The 17,184-nt window shown below is 41.7% G+C and overlaps 1 protein-coding gene across 1 annotated transcript; it reads right to left on the bottom strand.

The window, feature by feature from the left end:
• Positions 1 to 13,441: 13,441 nt before the first annotated feature.
• Positions 13,442 to 16,443, bottom strand: RNASE9 (ribonuclease A family member 9 (inactive)). The gene has a single exon (XM_074364794.1). The coding sequence runs from the start codon at positions 14,751 to 14,753 to the stop codon at positions 14,106 to 14,108; it is 648 nt and encodes a 215-aa protein (XP_074220895.1). The 5' UTR covers positions 14,754 to 16,443; the 3' UTR covers positions 13,442 to 14,105.
• Positions 16,444 to 17,184: the final 741 nt, after the last annotated feature.

Below are 17,184 nucleotides of genomic sequence, written 5' to 3'. Positions count from 1 at the left end.
TTAAAAGCAGTTGTGACCATGGATAATAGCTCATTGTTCTCAGAACTTCAGGTTCTAAATGAGATAATGATAGTCCCACTTACAGGGTTGTTAGGAGAACGATATGAGAGTAACCGGCCCACAGTAGGGCTCAGTGAATGGCAGCTGCATTTGGTGGTAAGGTTGCTGGGCCCACTGCGCATAGGAAGCATGTAAGCATTTGGACAACGTTCTTCTGCAATCAGTGCTGTGATACATAGTGCTATACCCTTAGCTTGGTTTCAGTTTTGGTCACGTTGGCTAGTATGTGAATATCTGGGGTCTTGTAGGACTCCTCAAACTTCACCCCTTGGGTGGCCATGAAATTTATATACCTGGGGCCAGTGCAGTCCGTAGACCTGAGCAAACAGGGCCCCTGACCTGGGGTCTAGCCCCTCAGGGGTCCCCTACACTTTGGAGTGCCTTTCACTTAGGAAGTTCCCCTCTGGTGTCTGGCACTGACTGGGGCCAGAAGTGCCATCTGAGTCTGGTACCCTGGACTGGGACTTTTGTGGGTCTGAGTCCCATTTCTCCCCTTCAGGGCATTGCTCCTCTACCCCATATGTGAGGCCAAACTGCTGCCCCCCAAAATTTCCCACACTCTCCTATGGGGTCATCTTTGGGCCCTAAAGCCAGGCTTTGGGTCCAGGAGGGCAGCCTGGTAAGTGGATGGTTCTCCCTGGCTGGTGTGGTATTTCTTTTGTAGGATCACACAGCAGTGGGTCACCAGGATGGTGTTGACAAGTTGATTTTGGGTGACTCAAACACTTCCTGGCCAGGGTGGTTACTCCACCCCTTTGCAGCCTCCACACCATGCGGCGGGATGGTGGGCTGCTCCTGTCTCCTGGAAGGACTTTTGAGACCACTGCTCTGCCTTGCCCGTGGGGCACTTCACATCAGTACCCTCTCTTGCCTCTGATTGACAGGTGATGTCGTGCTCACTTAATCTGTGCAAGATGGATAGTCAATCCTTGTGTGAATGGGACTGCTCTTTCTCTCTGCCCGTGGGTCCCTTGCTTATCCTCTTGGATGTGGCAATATGTGGAAGGCAGGAATGCGGTGTGGTCAGTAAAGAAAGGTGGCATTCTAGCAAACACAATGATTATGACCTAAAGAATTGAAGAGAATTGTACACCTGAAACGAATATAATATTGCAAGTCAATTATACTTAAGTAAAAACAAAAGCAAAGAAAAAAAGAAAATTTTAGAAATTCTTAAGTCAGTAACTGCCCCCCCTCCCTGCAAGAGTTCAGGAGAAGATATGGTTGGAAGGTGTGTTGTTTTATGTTCACACTATAAAATTCCAAAAGGAAAATTTCACATGGCCAGAAAATGAATTATCCTTCTCCTTTTCCTGCTTACTCTGGGTGCTATGGTCTGAATCTGTGTCCCCTCCAAAATCACACGTTGGAATCCTAATGCCCAATGTGGTGGTGAGAGAGAATGGGGCCCTTGGGAGGGAATTAGGTCATGGAGCCCTTATGAATGGGATTAATGCTTCTACAAAAGCGATCCCCCAGAGCTCCGAGGCACTCCTGCCTTCCGAGGGCCCTACCTGACCATGCTGGTGCCCTGATTTCGGACTTCCAGCCTCCAGAACTGGGAGAAATAAATTTCCATTGTTTACACGATACCCAATCTGTGGTATTTTGTTACAACAATCTGAACTGGACTAAGACACTGGGTAAGTCTTGCGTCTGTGGTCATTATCAACAATGTGAAGGAACAAAGTCACCTTCGACAGAGTCATTAGAAGCGGGTGTTCACAAGCAGCACAGTGGATGATTTGGTGCCATGAGTCATAATGCAGCTGGCAACGGTGAATGGCACCAGGAACCTGCAGAAAACAGATCTATATTGTGCCAACCCAGATAGGTTTTGAAGGGCCATGGCATTCTGCTACCTTTTTCTCATGGTGAGATGTAATGAAATTATCCCGGAATGATATATTTGACAATAAAGAACACAAAGAAATCGCTCTGAGATCTAACAGGAAGACATGGTGCCCAGTCACTACAAAAAGTCCGCATGTGCACTGATTAATAAGCAAATGTGTGAGTATCTTTTCTCTACTCACAGTTCTAAATCTTCATCAGTAAGTCGTTCCTCTTCATTTGGGCCTATGAATTTTATAACATATTTAAAAATCAAATTGTTTATATAGATAGGTGCCTCATTCTCCATCCCCCCCACCACACACAAAAATTGACCAGGGCTACACACACCTTAAAGGCAGCTCTGCTTGTGGGCAAATCCAGGGTAATGTCTCTGTATCACGTCCTTGTTGGCTCTTGACATGAACTCTCCTCCTCGGATCTCTAGTGCTCACTCTTGCTGGCAGAGTAGATTGGGCTGGACCCCTCACCCCTTCCTCCCAAGGTGTCAAAGTCTATCATCTGGCAGGGACTCACTCCTGGTGGCATGAAAAGGGACTCCAAGAGGCAGAGTTGTTGCTACTTTCTCAGGACTTTGACTTAGCGTGTTATCTGTTGATGCTCCGGCCTCTGTATCCTGTATCCCACGCATAAGCCTGCCCTTACCTCTTTACTTTTGCAGAGTGGGCTCCAGTTAGTTTCCAGAAAGTGATTCCAGTCACAGAGATGCCACCTCCAGGAGCAGCTAGGCTGAGTCTTTATGAAAATTATGATTCAGAAGCCAGGTAAAAGCTGGATTTAAAGGGAAAAATAAGAGAAAAGAGGAAGATGGCTAAGCGGAAGGAACAACAAGGAAAACGTGAGTGCACACTTCGAGGCATGATGGTCCTTTACCTAATTACACAGGATCTCAGGAGGCACTGCGATACCCCACTGCTGGAAAATGTCAGCTCTCCAGTGTTAGCACGAGGCGAGTGTTTGGAATTATACCCGTTAGACTTATTGTGTATCCTTATACACAGGATATAAAATTTTTAACTTCAAAGAGTGAGTGGGGTTTTCAGCACCTTTATGAGGTGAAAACAAGAAAAGCAAAAAGCAGAACAGCACTTATTCTATGAGTGCTTCTACATGAGTTTGGCAGTGTGCTAGTTACTCGTTGCACAGTCATTAAAAAACTCCTAAAATTAGGCATTGTATCTGCCATTGTAGCACACCCACGAGTGAGAGCCACAGAAGATAGGATAGGAAGAGAGAAACTGGTATGATTACATCCAGCATTTGGCACTGCCCTGGAAGGCTGGGCTGGCTAAGGATCACCATACAGCAAGCAACTGCATTAGGAGAAGGGGGTTAGAGGAATGTAATTCCAAGGTGAAGGAAAGGATATCCAAAGGCTCAGTGGAGAAAGATACTCTTTACTAGGAAGGTGCAGCCATCTCCTAGCTGCTGTATTACCTGCCAAGAATTCACAGAGGTACTCTTACCTGGAAGAGAAAAAATATATTAAAGAAAATACGGTAGAATGGGGGGTTTATATATATGGCAATGAAATTATATAACCTGTCCCAGAACTAGTGGAAGCCCTTCTAATCTGGCTTCTGTATACTTTTGACATGTGCCCAGCATTCTTTAGGCACTTCTTTGCCTTGAGAAACAGCAAGAGGTCTAAGCTCATCTTAAATTTTTTTTTTACCCCAGAACCAGTCATTTCTCTAAAGAGAACTGATTGTTTTAGTGGAGAACAATAGTTTGAAATCAAGTCCAGGTGCTAGATGTGTGTTCATTGTTGTTGGGATGAAAGAGTTCCAAGGCTCCGTTAGTGGATAGAGCTTGAGAATACAAAGATGCAAAAGGATGCAATCACACACACACGCACACACACACATTTGCATGTATTTTATTTATGTATTTTCATTGAAAACCACGATTTCACACCAGTCCCTCCAATTCCAACCAACCCCACAGTCATATTAGTTTTCTCCCTTTCCATATTTATATCTCCGTTTCCATATTTATAACCTCCTTCTACCATATTTTCTTTAGAATATTTACTTATTTGATCAGTTTCCTTGTACGTAACTAATCTTTGGTTGTTGCCACTGTCCCCCTTCCGTGTGGATGCCCTTTGCCTACTCTGACTCTGACAGTCTGTGCCAGGCGGCCCCCTCCATGGATGCTCCCCATTTGGGTTTTCGTACCCCACACTGGTTCCCCTCTGAGTGGACACCTCCTCTGCCTGCTCAGGCTCGGACTCTCCATGCCGGATTTCCCACCTCATGCCTCACCCCCGCTCCCCTTCACGCCCGACAAGGAGGTTCTTTTCACCTCTCTCAGGCTCTGGCTTCCGAGTCCCCATGCCAGGCTGGTCTTCCTTTTGGAGACCTACCTCGCTTTCCCCCATTTAATGGCTTCAGAACCAAATTGTTTAGGAAGGGAAGAAAGAGAAAAGAACGGAAGGGAATAGGAAAGAAGCAAAGCGGAAGGGAAGGGGAAGTAAGCCAATGAAAGGGAAGAAGTGTTATTATCTTTTGAAAATTATTAGCATTTTCTGTGTTTTAAAAGTTTTACTAGTTATATATTATTCTATTTGATTAATGCACTGTGATTCATTTAACTCTTCCCCTACATTTGGATGTTAAGGTGACTTCTAACAATAAATAGTCTGCACAGATTCTTTTTCTTAAATTCTTCCAAGTGGAATTATTAGGTCAAAGAGTACAAACCTTAAAGCTTTAGGTACCTATTATTTACTGAAGTGAAGTTGTAGTTATGCTCCCATCACCAGTAGGTAGAATGGACCCATGTCACTATATCCTTTGCATAATTCGGTATCATCTTTTATTTTAATCTCTGACAGTTTGATAGGCAAAAGAAGACATCTCATTATTATTTAGCTTTGCATACTTTTTACTGAATGGGCCACGTGTACACCAATTCTTAGGGACTCTGTCTCCTCTTCCTAAAGATTCTCTCTACTTCCTGACACAAACCCTCACAAACCCTCTTTTTGTACCTACACTCTTTGTTACTCTGTAAACACAGATTAAAAACTCTGAGTGGGTTATTCATGATGGCTGCATAGTATCATCAGTCATGCATACAGTGTGATAAATCTGGGTTCATTTAAGAAAATAGAGAAAACGTGGTTCAGGAATTTCCCCTGGAGGAAAATTACATCACAGTGCCCAGTGGTGCAAGCATGGGTGTCCCATCATTCACCCCACTTCAGCCTTGCCATGTGCTCTTCTGTGGGCAATGCTATCATCAGTGTTTACCACTCCTGAGATTATCTCTACCAGCCCGACAAACTGTTCCCACACCCAGGCATCTTCTCGCTGGCTCCTCTCGTCATCTATTTGTTTTGCTCGGCTTAGTCATCGCAACCACTTTTTAAGTAACTCTTTTAATGTTAACCCTAAAATAGAAAAAGATTTAAAGTCCCAAGACTAGATTTACCAAAAAAAAAAAAAAAAGGTGTCAATCAGTTGTAAGATAGGAACTTCTTCTCTTGGCAGGCCCTACTGAGGGAGAATAAAATCTGCACAAGCAGAGTCACATCTAGAAATAATCAAATATCCTCATAATGACCTGTGTAATTCCATGGTTCGACAGTTTTTTTTCTTTTTTTAGTTTCTATATAAACATATTTTTATTGAGATAGTCATTTTGCAATGTTGTGACAAATTCCAGTGTAGAGCACAATTTTTCAGTCATACATGAACATACATACATTCATTGTCACATTCTCTTTCGCTGTGAGCCACCACAAGATCCTGTATATATTTCCCTGTGCTACACAGTACAATGTTGTTTATCTATTCTACATTTTGAAATCCCAGTCTCGTCCCACCCCCCGTCCCCCTGGCAACCACAAGTTTGTATTCTATGTCTATGAGTCTGTTTCTGTTTTGTATTTTTGTTTTTTGTTCTTTTTTTTTAGATTCCACATATGAGCAATCTCATATGGTATTTTTCTTTCTCTTTCTGGCTTACTTCACTTAGAATGACATTCTCCAGTAACATCCATGCTGCTGCAAATGGCGTTATGTTCTTTAATCTTCACTGTTGTGGTCACTTAAATCCATCTTCTGGAATTCTAGGACTAATTATTTCCCTAAGCAGAGATATCATAGGAAGTGGACTCAGCGAAAGACAAATCTGACCTCAGGTCACACTTTTTGCTGTAGTAAAATGTATGTAAATACAAAACTTGCCATTTTCATCATTTTTAAGTACACAATTCAGTGGGATTCATTACATTCACAATGCTGTCCAATCATCACTACCATATGTTTCTATGGTTTTTAGAAAAATCATCCTGAATAGAAACTCAGGTCACATTTTGCATTTATCAAAACAATACATACCCACAGTTAAATCTACAGTCTCTCTCCACATCACTTTCTAACTGTCCATTCAAGTCCAGGTGGGGCCAAGAGGCACCATTTCTAGCTCTTGCTTTACTATCTCTATAAAAGATTTCTTCCTCTACTTACTAATCTACCAAGTGTCTATTGGCTTCATTTTATCAAGGCTTAGCTCAGTGTCACCTCTCTCCCCTTTCCTCTTCTTCCTAATATAGCTGTATGTTAGTTTTTCTGTTGCTTATCTAACCTAATTACATACTAACCCTCTTAGTATCTGTTAGTCTTAGTGTTAGGTAGTTTAGATAGAAATGAGCACTGGGGAGGGGGAGAGGAAGAGGAAAGGAACAACCCAGAACACAAGGAACCTGAGCTGTCAGTCAACCAGAGCGCAGGGAACCTGAGTTGTCAATCAATCAATCAATCATGAAACCAGGATATAAAAACAAGAAAAACAAAGGAATGACGCCATTTTCCTCTTGGATTGGCCCGGTCCCAATTCTTGGGCGTGTACTATCTTTTACTTTTTTTTCCTTCACTAATAAAAATCTTGCTTATATCACGCTTTTTGTCTCTCGTCAAAAATTTTTTTTCAGGTGACTAAGAACCGAGGTAATTTTTATTTCCCTTTTCCTGGTAACATTAATATCTACACGCTGTACATTTTAAGTCTCTATTCTGCAAGATGAGGATACTAGCATCCTTATCTTTCCCTTCATTCTCTTTCTATCTCCCAGCTTCAGTCACCTGCGCTTTGTTTTACATTGTCATGATTGTTAACATTAATATATCATTCTATAATTAAAATTAAGACAGGTTCATTTACTCTAACACTAAAAGTCAATACAAAGTAATTCTATTATTTTGAATGTGCAAATAATGTTTTCTGAAGATCCAGAAACACCATAATGTTTAAAAACATTTTGTATCCCCTCAAATTTACTGTTGTCTTTTTTTATCTCGTTATGCTTAATTCACATTCATCCATCCTCTCAATCAAATTGAGTTTCCTATCAAGTCCTTGCCTTTCCCCAGAGATTTCTCTCCTAGCGCCTCTGCCCCAGTAGGTCTGTTCTTCAGCTATAATCCTGTGATCGCTGTTGTCTGGATCCCATGTCTGTTCTTTCTTGGTCTACTCTCTTCTTTTTATCTTTGTTGGAGACTATTGCTAAGTAAATTCACAAGAAGGTGTGCTTGGGAGGTATATTTTGTGAGCTCTTGCACACTGGAAAATGTATTTATTCTATTCTCAGAGTGGATATAATTTGCCTGGGTTTGGAATTCTGGATTGACAATAATTTCTCCTCAGAGTTGGGAAAACACATGGCTTCATAGTTTCCCATCACCTAGCACTACTGTGGAGAAGCGTGATGCCATTTTGAGTCTTTGTAAATCATGTTTTTTTTTGTTTTTTTTTTTAATTTCCCTAGCGAACTTTTAGGGTCTCTTTATGACTGAGTTCTCAATGTTCGCATTGATACAGTTAAGTGTAGTCATTGGGTCCTGCCCTGGGGGAGGAGGGCTGGTGGTAATGGTAGGATTTAATTTAGAAACTCATATCTTTAGGTCTGGGAAATTTACTTCATTCAGGTTTCAACTTTCCTTTTTTCTTTCTGAAACTCTGTTAATTAGATATTGGATCTCTTGGATTTCCTTCTCTCTTCTACACTTTCCTCATATTTTGGAATGAATTTCTCAGAAATTTCTTTGACTTTCTCTTCTGACCCTAATGCTGTTTCTTTTGTTTCTCCTGACACTAATATGTTTATTTTCCAAGTGTTTATTCTTTTTCTGTTGTTACTTTTTCACAGCATCCTGGTTTTGTTTTATAAAAGCATAGTTCTCAAATAACTCAGAATACACTAATTCGAGGTCTTAGCCTTGAATTATTAATTATTAAGGCTTTATCCTCTAGCTTCTGCTTTGTGATTTTCCTTTTACTTCATGTTTTGTAAGTACAATCTTCAAAGAGATACGGAAGCAATTCAGACTGTGAAAAGAATGAACTTTGCAAACAAATAGAACTAATTGTGTAGCCTTGGACAAGCATATTTCATCTTAAAATAAAGAAAATCCAGCAACCTGAGGCTACCTGCTTTCCCTGCCATGTTCCCACTCCATCTTAAAGCCAGCAGTGGAGAATCCCCTCACATCAAATCCCTGCAAGCTTTAAACCTCCTCTTTTAGAAGATCCCAGTCACCTAATCAAATCAGGCCCAGCAAGGATAATCTCCCTGTCTTAAAGTCAACAGTTCCCTAAACCATGACATCACAAAGTGACTCTCCATCTGCTCCCGCCACCCTCACGGGGGCCAGCAGTGCGGGGCACGCACAGCAGGAGTGGACATCTCGGAGGTCGTATTGTGGTGCTGGAACTGGACTTCACACTGTATTTGTGTGTGGAATGTTTTTATGTATTTGGACATATTGGTTATTTTAAAACACTTGGCCAATAACTCTGCTTCTTAGGTTATGTGGGTGTCATCTGTTTTCCCAGCCTCTTTGTTCTTGGCTTTCACGATCGTGACTTGTCCTCTTGTATACGGGTTGTTTTCATGGTATGTTGACCACGGCATATAAAAAATTGCGAAGATGCTTTGAGGTCTGGAAGATGTTATTTCCTTCCATGAGGTTTTCCTTTGGCTTCTTGTAAGAAGTAGGGCTTGGACCATTAGCAATCTTAGTTTTGAACTTATTCATCAGGCTTTTAAGGCTTCAAGGCTTGGCTTTAGTCTCTGTGAGGGTAGGTCTATATCTGGTTCATTCTTACTCCTAGGATATCTCAGCATTCTGATTAAAGACTTGGATGTTACCAGATGTCTCCTCATTCCAGAGTCTTGAATTTTAAGTTTGGTTTCCTCACGCCTGTGATTCTGATTAAGTCTATTCTTGGCTTCTCGTAGGCCACTTTTGAAACTGGCATTGCCTTGAAGGGGGAAGTCTCGTGACCCCAAATGCCAGGTTTAGCTCTCTCCTTTTCTAAAACTTAGCTCCACAATTCATCACTAACTTTATACTCTCTGGTGCTCTCAAGGAGATCTAAAAACTCTTTTTTTTTTCCAGCTCTTCCAATTATTATAGCAAAAGGCTGCTGTAAAACCACCTACTCTACCATGCCAGGAGCTGAAATAGTGGAATTTCAAAGTAGTAAACACATATGGGAAAATTAGTAGAGTTGGATTTCTACCTTGCATTGTACGCTAAAAAAGATTTCATATGAATTAAACATTTTAAATGTAAGATGTTTAAAAATCATAACATAAAAGCAATGCAGAAAATATAGGAAAATGTATTTATAATCTTAATGGAGATGCAAACTATCAGTCATAATTCAATGTATAAATTTTAACACCTCTGGATGACAAAAGATGTCATAAATGAATTTGTAAAAGAAATATCCAAATAGAAAAATTAATTGCAGCATCTGCTAGAAGGATTAATGCCCATCGTACGTAAAGTACTCCTAAAATCAATAGATAAACATAAATAACCCAGTGGAAATATATGCAAAGTATATGAATAGGAAATCATAAAACAAAAGAAAAACTATTCACCCGAAATTGACACAACATTGTAAACGGACTATACTTCAATAAAAATACATATATATAAGAAGAAAAGAATAAATTACCAGTAAGCATTTGAGATGTTTAACCTCATTAATAACCAGACAAACAATTTTTTATCAACTAGAATGGGATATATTTGATAATAAACATTAGAAAGATTTGAGAAACTCTTCGTGAGAGTATGTATTGCTATAGCTTTTGGGGAGAAAATTTGCCAATGTATATTGGGTTTTAAATGTAATTCTGCTTTGATACAGAAAAAAATTAAATATATTAAAATTGAAGTATAATATAGTTAGAGAAAAGTACACAAAACATAAATGTACATCTTAGTGACAACTACAAATCAGACAATTATTTGCTTATGCAAGGATGTTAACATCTACATATCTTATTATTGTTTGTATTTTTTAATGTCTTTTTTTTTTTTTTTTAACATTTAAAGACATTTCTATCTAATCACAAATAAGGGAAGGAGAGACCGAAAAGAAAGAGGAAGCAGTGCTCTTTCCCCTGAAGCTGGGCAATGTTGGAAGCAGCATCACCAGTGTGAAGACAGGCCTGTGACATCCTTGGACAGGACAGTCAGTGGACACGACCCCTCCAGAGAGAGCAGTGGGAAGGACCTGAAGTGTGAGAGTGCACAAAGTTAGCACCACCAGGGCCTCAGAATATACCCAAGGATCTTAAAGGAAGATTATATTCCTGTTTGGAGACACGGGCTGCTGAAATCTTTAAAATTTGTTTTTTAATGGAAATGTAACCTTATTTTATACTTACAGGCTATTGAAGCCTGGATATATTGCTTCATGATTGTTATCAGTACCTGTTCCCACTTAGGAATAACAGTTGACCTCTGTATATCTTGAGTAATGAGTCGAAATAAGGTCAATAGCGTGTGGAATACATTATCAGAATGTTCTGTGTCTCCTGCATTTGTGTTTCTAACCTGTCAATGCTCTCCTTTGATCATGCCCTGCTGTGCCCCAGGGGTTTCTCAAGGTCTCCGGTAAGGTCCAGAGTCACGATCCGACTTTCTTGGCCCTCAGCTAGACACAGAAGTTCCCAGGGCAGTCTCCAGGCTCAGGATCATTAGGGTTTTTCTGTACACTGATCTCTGAGCAGCCCCCGGGGGTGTGCCAATAGCATCAGGTTATTGTGGAACAGAAGGCGTAAGGTTTGATGTGGGGTTTTGGATGCACTCAAAGCAGTTTTTCCAGAACACCTATTACAAAATTTCTTTTGGTTTTAACCGTGAGAATTAAGTTGGTTAATATAAAAAAATTAAAACCCATAGTTCTTCCTTAGGCTTTTAAATGTCACTTGAAATTTTATTCTTCAGTTCATAAAGTCAGTTGATACCTGACTACATTTTAGGTATCTCACAAAACTTTCTTGTAACCTGTGGTTATCAGTTATGAGATGGATGTGGAAGATGCAGAGCACGGGGAATCTCAGTTTGGGTCATGGCTTGGGGCTTAGAGAGATGAAAGGTTGACCAAAAAGCCTCACTTCCACCTGCAGTAGTCTCAAAATTTAGAAGAATCATCTGATAGGGGAGGATATAGCTCAGTGGTAGAGTGCATGCCTAGCATACACAAGATCCTAGGTTCAATCCCCAGTACCTCCACCAAAAGTAATAAATAAACAGATAAACCTAATTACCTCCACCCCTCAAAAAAAAAATTAGGGAAAAGAAAAAAAAGAATCATCGGAGGCTAATGAAGGGTAAAGAATTTCTGTGGACTTCCACCCTTGTAAATAAGTTGGTAATGTACCCTAACTGTGATTCCCAGCCTAAGAGTTGTTCCTACTAATCTTTATGTTTGAGTTTTCTTTTGTTGCTCTTCTGTGCCAGAGTGTTTGAGGTCAAGTGTGGGGAATGGACAGTCTAAAGGAAGAATTTCCCCATCACAGTGTCTCTGTTGTGCTTCTGTGTTAGAAGGATATTATTACAGGTAATTTTTAAAAACGACACCAGGCCTAGACTTAGGCAACCTAAATATCCTCAGCCCTTGTCAATCGGGGTTATTGACAGGATCATTTAATAGTAACCACCTATGTCTCGCATGATTTTGTGTCCCCTTCCCAATTCCTGAATGCACTAATTAGAATTGGTTTGACAGTGACGAAAACTTCAAATAGCAGTGGCTGAAATCAGTTAGATACATGTTTATTTCTCTCTCATATTTTTTTTTCTGCAGTCCAGGGAGTCTGCAGGGAACTGCAGTTCAGCTCCAGTATGGTGCTCCATGGTGTAAGATACCAGGCCTTTTCTATTCTTTTGCTCTACCAAACAGAGATTGTGACTTCATATGTCAGGGTCCAGGATGGCTGCTCTGGCTTCAGCCATCATGTCTATATTCATAATAATCTCTCATGGAAAAAGACACCAAAAATAAATTTCAAAAACCAACTACAGCTTGAAAGAAATATGAAAATATATCCAATATGAAATTGCTTCTCAAACTCAGGTGCAAGAAAAGAGTGAATTTTTTTTCTACATCCAATATGCATTAAATCCCCAACTCTCAAAGGTGGCAGCAGCAAAACTTACCTATTATTTTACGTGTCTTCCACCTTTGTTCTTTAATTGGAAAAATCAAATTTTCTGAATTTGTCCTAGTAAACCAGAAAGTTCATTTTTTGTGTGTGGGTGATGATTGGCATCATCACAGTTCCTCTTTCTGTTATAAATTATCTGAATACTGAACATAGTGATTTTTTTGCTCTCACTTATCAGATAGCTAAAAAATTTAAAATTGAACACAAAAGCCTTGAACATACCTTTCAGCCTTAAAGACCCCAAAGTCTCATGTTACAGAAAACTTTTTTGTCTTACAGAAATCATTTCTTTCTTTTCCAAAATTCTGCAGCAATAAAAGTAAAATGTCAAATTATGCCTTAACAAAACATTCTTATGTTATTGTAGTATACCATAGTCTCACAAATCTATTTATTCTGTGTTGTGTAACCCCAAGGTAGATGAGATAAACATGGCCCGGACCAGATGGTCCACAGCACAGAGGCAGTCTAGCCTAAGTGCAGATCTTCTTCAGCTGATGTCCAGAAGGTTGGCTGCTTAGAGAGGGTCATGGAGATTCTCAGAAGTTTGATGGGGTCCTCATTCACTCAGCCATGACAATGAAAAGCCATGAGTCACCATGTGAAGAGTGATGTCTCCAGGCTTGATTTTCTAGTGTCCTTTCCCGAGTCACTGACATGGGGTCTGGCAGCCGTTGGCCCTAAGCCCTTAAGGACATCAACCAATTGCTCAGTTGGACCTTAGCGCTGAGTCTGAAGACAAGGAGACTGAATTGGGAGGAGATGCACAGATAGGATGGTGATGAAATGTGCCAGAGTGATAGGCGCTCTGCCCCCCATCCCCATCACTCCTCCTTAGCCCATTTTCAGTAAGTGATAGGGAATAATGGGAAAAAGATATTGAGGAATTTTACAAAGAGAGACAGATTATTACCTAAAGTGGACACACTGATTTCTTTGATCATACTGATTCTCCAGCCTTTTTTGGAAGTGGAATATCCTCAGATAAAGCCACATTGGCAGGAAAGTGAGGAAAAGGAATTGTGAATACAGGTGACTATGCCGGAAAGTGAGGAATTGTTTGCAGATTTGAGAAGAGTGATGTCCAAGCTAAAGCACAGATTTGGGCCTCCAGCAATGTAGCGTTGGAGAATTGGAAAGTACTTTGGGGAGTTTACTATTCTGAATATTTAGGTATCTATCCTGAGATGCCTTCTATTAGAATCTACACCCTCATGTTCCCACGAGCATTGTGTTGTACGGACAGAATAAAACAAGGCGAATATCCACAAATACAGCACTAGAAAGATGAATCTCACAACTTCTCAGGGGGCTCCAAATTCTTTCTGGTGCAAATTGTGCCGCAGAGAAGGCTAAGCCCAAACCCAGAAACCCCACATAACCATAGCAGAGACACTTCGCTGGGTCAATGCACTTTATTATTTCTACTGAACTAGGGGCTCACAGGAATACAACTTTGGAGCACACGGCAGGCAACCATTTCCTCTTGCTCTTGGTGCTGGTCATCCTTTCCCTGCAGGGGTTCATCCTCATAACATATTCCACAAGTACCAAATTGGGTGAGTTGCTTGAAACCACACCTCAGAGCACCATCTGTTCACCTAGGCCACCTTGCCTTTGCATGGTGTTGGGGGGAAAGGGAGGCTAAAACGGGTGATTAAAAGGAATGGGACCAAAATTCCCATTCTCACTTTGAACCTGTAAGGATCAGTCAGGATAGGGTCCTAGCCTCTCCTGCTAATCTCTTGGGGAATACTCTTCTGGAACGGTGGGTGTAAGATAGATTCCTTTTGGAAAGAAGGTTTATGCTAGGTATTTTTTCAATATCATTTACATTAGCAGGAAAAAGATCATCAATATCATTTTGCCATTCACAAGTGAGAAGGACATTGCCTGCCGTGTAAGAAGATTCGTACACACATTCTGGCATCCTATACCCACTTTGTAAGACACAATGCACTCCTTGGACTAGCTGCTTGCTCCTGTGACATCTCTTCACTCCATTCTTACAGGGCACAAACATATCGAGACAGATCTGTTGCATGTCCTCATAAGTTGTTTGGAGGAAAAAGTGTTCTTTAACGCAAAGTAACTTTTTGTGAACATTTTTCATTTTTATTTCTTCAGTACAATAGTCTGGATCATATAATGGTCTTTCCTGATCAACAATGACACGGTTTTTGAATGTTTCTTTGGTAGGTGGTCTGGTAGGTCCTGTACCAAATAAGTATTCTAAATAATCTTCAAATTCTTCAAGTTTGTCTGCTGGAAATTGAGGGTCATTTATCCATTGGAACTGCAGTGGCTTCAGCAGCAGGAACAGCAGAAGCAGGGGCTGTGCACGGATCCGAGTCCACATATTTTCCTGAAGGGAACACAAGAGGTCAGGAGTTAGGTTCTACTGTGATCCCCTGTGTGCTTCTCGTCCTGGGCAGGGCCCATTTCGACCACCTCCTGCTGCTCTGAGCTCTAATACTCTGGACCATTTAAAAATGTCCAACTCAAACTGACTATAACTCAATAAAAAAATAATGAGGATTGCCAGATTTAAAAAAAATGGACAACTCAAAATCTGTTTAAATATCCCTAAACTATTTATGAAAAGGTGACCTTCCGAAGCCTCTAGTCAGTCTAGAAGACTGTGGATAAGAGAGGGAAAAATGAAGGAAGAAGGGAGAGAAAAGGAGAAAGGGAAGGAGAGAGACAGAAACAAGGAAGGAATGAGGAAGAGAGCCAGAAAGATGAAGAGCAGGAGGGAAGGGTGGAGGAGGACCAGTGGTCAAGACTGCTGCAGGGAGAGAGGGGGACAGGCAGACAGGAGGCTCAGGTGTTCCCTCCCTCCGGAGGAAACGTGTCTGTTCCCTTCCTGGAGTTAAGAACTTGCACTGGGGAAAGCGTGAGGGATCCCATCTCCCCTCATTAAGCTCCTGCCATGATGAGGGAAAGTCTTCATCTTGTGACTTTCTCCTCATGCTCACCTGTGACCATCACTGCCCTTGGAGAAGGCATCAGGCAAGGTCCAGAGTGTCAGACAAACCCCGTGTGCTGTGCTTCTTCGTGTACGTACTTTTCCCAGCACCTCATTGCCTGGGACTGCTCAGTCCATTTTGCAATCTCCTCTGCCTCCTCTTCTGCTAAGGTGCGTCACCTACCTTCAGTGCTTTTCCCCCGTTCTTTTTTTTCCCCGATCGTTAGATTTTATGGTTTCTGCTACGATCAGGTTTTCATATCCCTAAATGCTTCCCACCCTGTGCAGCTATCTGCAATATGGTAACCTCCTCATCAGAGAGGCACTCGTCACCTCACTTGCCCTCTGTGTGCACTTCCGCGTCTGCTCACCCCGCAGTAGGCTGCACTGGTACCTTCAGTCAGTAGGAGCAATGTCCTTGCTACTCAAAAAGGAAAACTGGGGAGATAACTTACAACATTAATAACTTGAAAAAGAAATGGAAATATTAAATGAGGTACATATTGATGAAGCACATTATTATTATGTCTCACGGTAATTCCGTTCAATGATTTTTTTTTTTTAACTTTCCTTACAAGAGCCTGAGCAGTAGTAAGCGTTGTCCCAGGAACTTTGCCCCCTTGCTAGACATCAGCACACAGTCTGCTCTTTAGTGGAAAGGGTCGTCTTTCATAGACGTCTCCTGGGCTGGTTTATCATTTTTCGTTTCTGTTCCAAACCTGACTGTTAACCATTAGTTCTCCAAGGAGGCTTCCTTCCCACACAAAGGCGAGCACCTGAGGGGCAGCAGAGAGCAGGCTTCCAGCCCATCTTTGCCCGTGGCCGCCTTGCCTCGCTCAGTCCTTGTGTGCTCTCTGCTTCAGGGAGTGCACGTTTTAAGGACTGGGCTGGAGAGATCCCGAAACTGGGCATCCTGACCTCCTCTTCGAGAGCAAGAGCTTGGAAGAGGAAAAGAGAAGAACGAGGTTGAGCAGCTGAGGTGGTACCTTTCTGAGGTCACCCTAAAATAAAACTAACAAATAACAATGGCTAGCAACACGTGCAACTATGTGCCTGGCACTATGCTGAGCACTTACCCCGTTATCCGCCTCACCATCTAGATGCCCTTGTGATAAGGGTATTGTTTTAGTACTGTTTTTGTTTTGATTGTAATTGGTATCTCTCTGTGAAGGAACGTTGCTTAAAATCTCCCTTTAGGTCTGTCAGAATCCTGGTTCAAAGCTGGTCACAAGTCAGCCTGATTTCCCGGTCTCTGTTCTTAATCACTGTTTTATGGCTTCCATCAGTCCAGTCCCTCTTTCTCCAGCTGAGGCCAGATTGTACGCCATTGATGGGCTGTCTCTGTAACTCACTGAGGGGAGACTAGCAGAAGCAGGGAGACTGCCAAAGTGGCCAGTACTAGAATGGTCTTTGAGCCACCAGAGTGTAGCTGTAACAAAACGGTCCCCATCCTGGGAAGCCTGGCTGTGTTGCAGAAGAAATTTTCCAGTTTTTTCTTCCTCCACTGTGCTCTTGGTGTGAGAAAAATCCTCCCTGAGGCAGCCTGAGTGATTCTGTAGTGCTGATGACCCAGAGACCCTGACCCAGATGGAGATGGAGATGGAGAGGCTCTGAGTCCAGGCTGGATCCACGTTTGTAGCTATGCGAGTACAAAAGGTCAGAGAATGGTGGAGTAACAGAAAGGTAGATGTCAGGGCACAAATCAGAGAGCGGAGAGAATAGCTGAAGGTAGGAAAGCAGACAACGGGCCAAGAAGGACAGCAGTGCTGTGAAGTGGGGATGTGAGCCTGGGCATCGTGGTGGGACCATGTCCATAAGCCAT

This window comes from Camelus bactrianus, chromosome 6, assembly GCF_048773025.1.
Source record: "Camelus bactrianus isolate YW-2024 breed Bactrian camel chromosome 6, ASM4877302v1, whole genome shotgun sequence".
Lineage (NCBI taxonomy): Eukaryota > Metazoa > Chordata > Mammalia > Artiodactyla > Camelidae > Camelus > Camelus bactrianus.
Note: the sequence above shows the minus strand (reverse complement) of the source record. Positions and strands in the feature narration are given on the sequence as shown.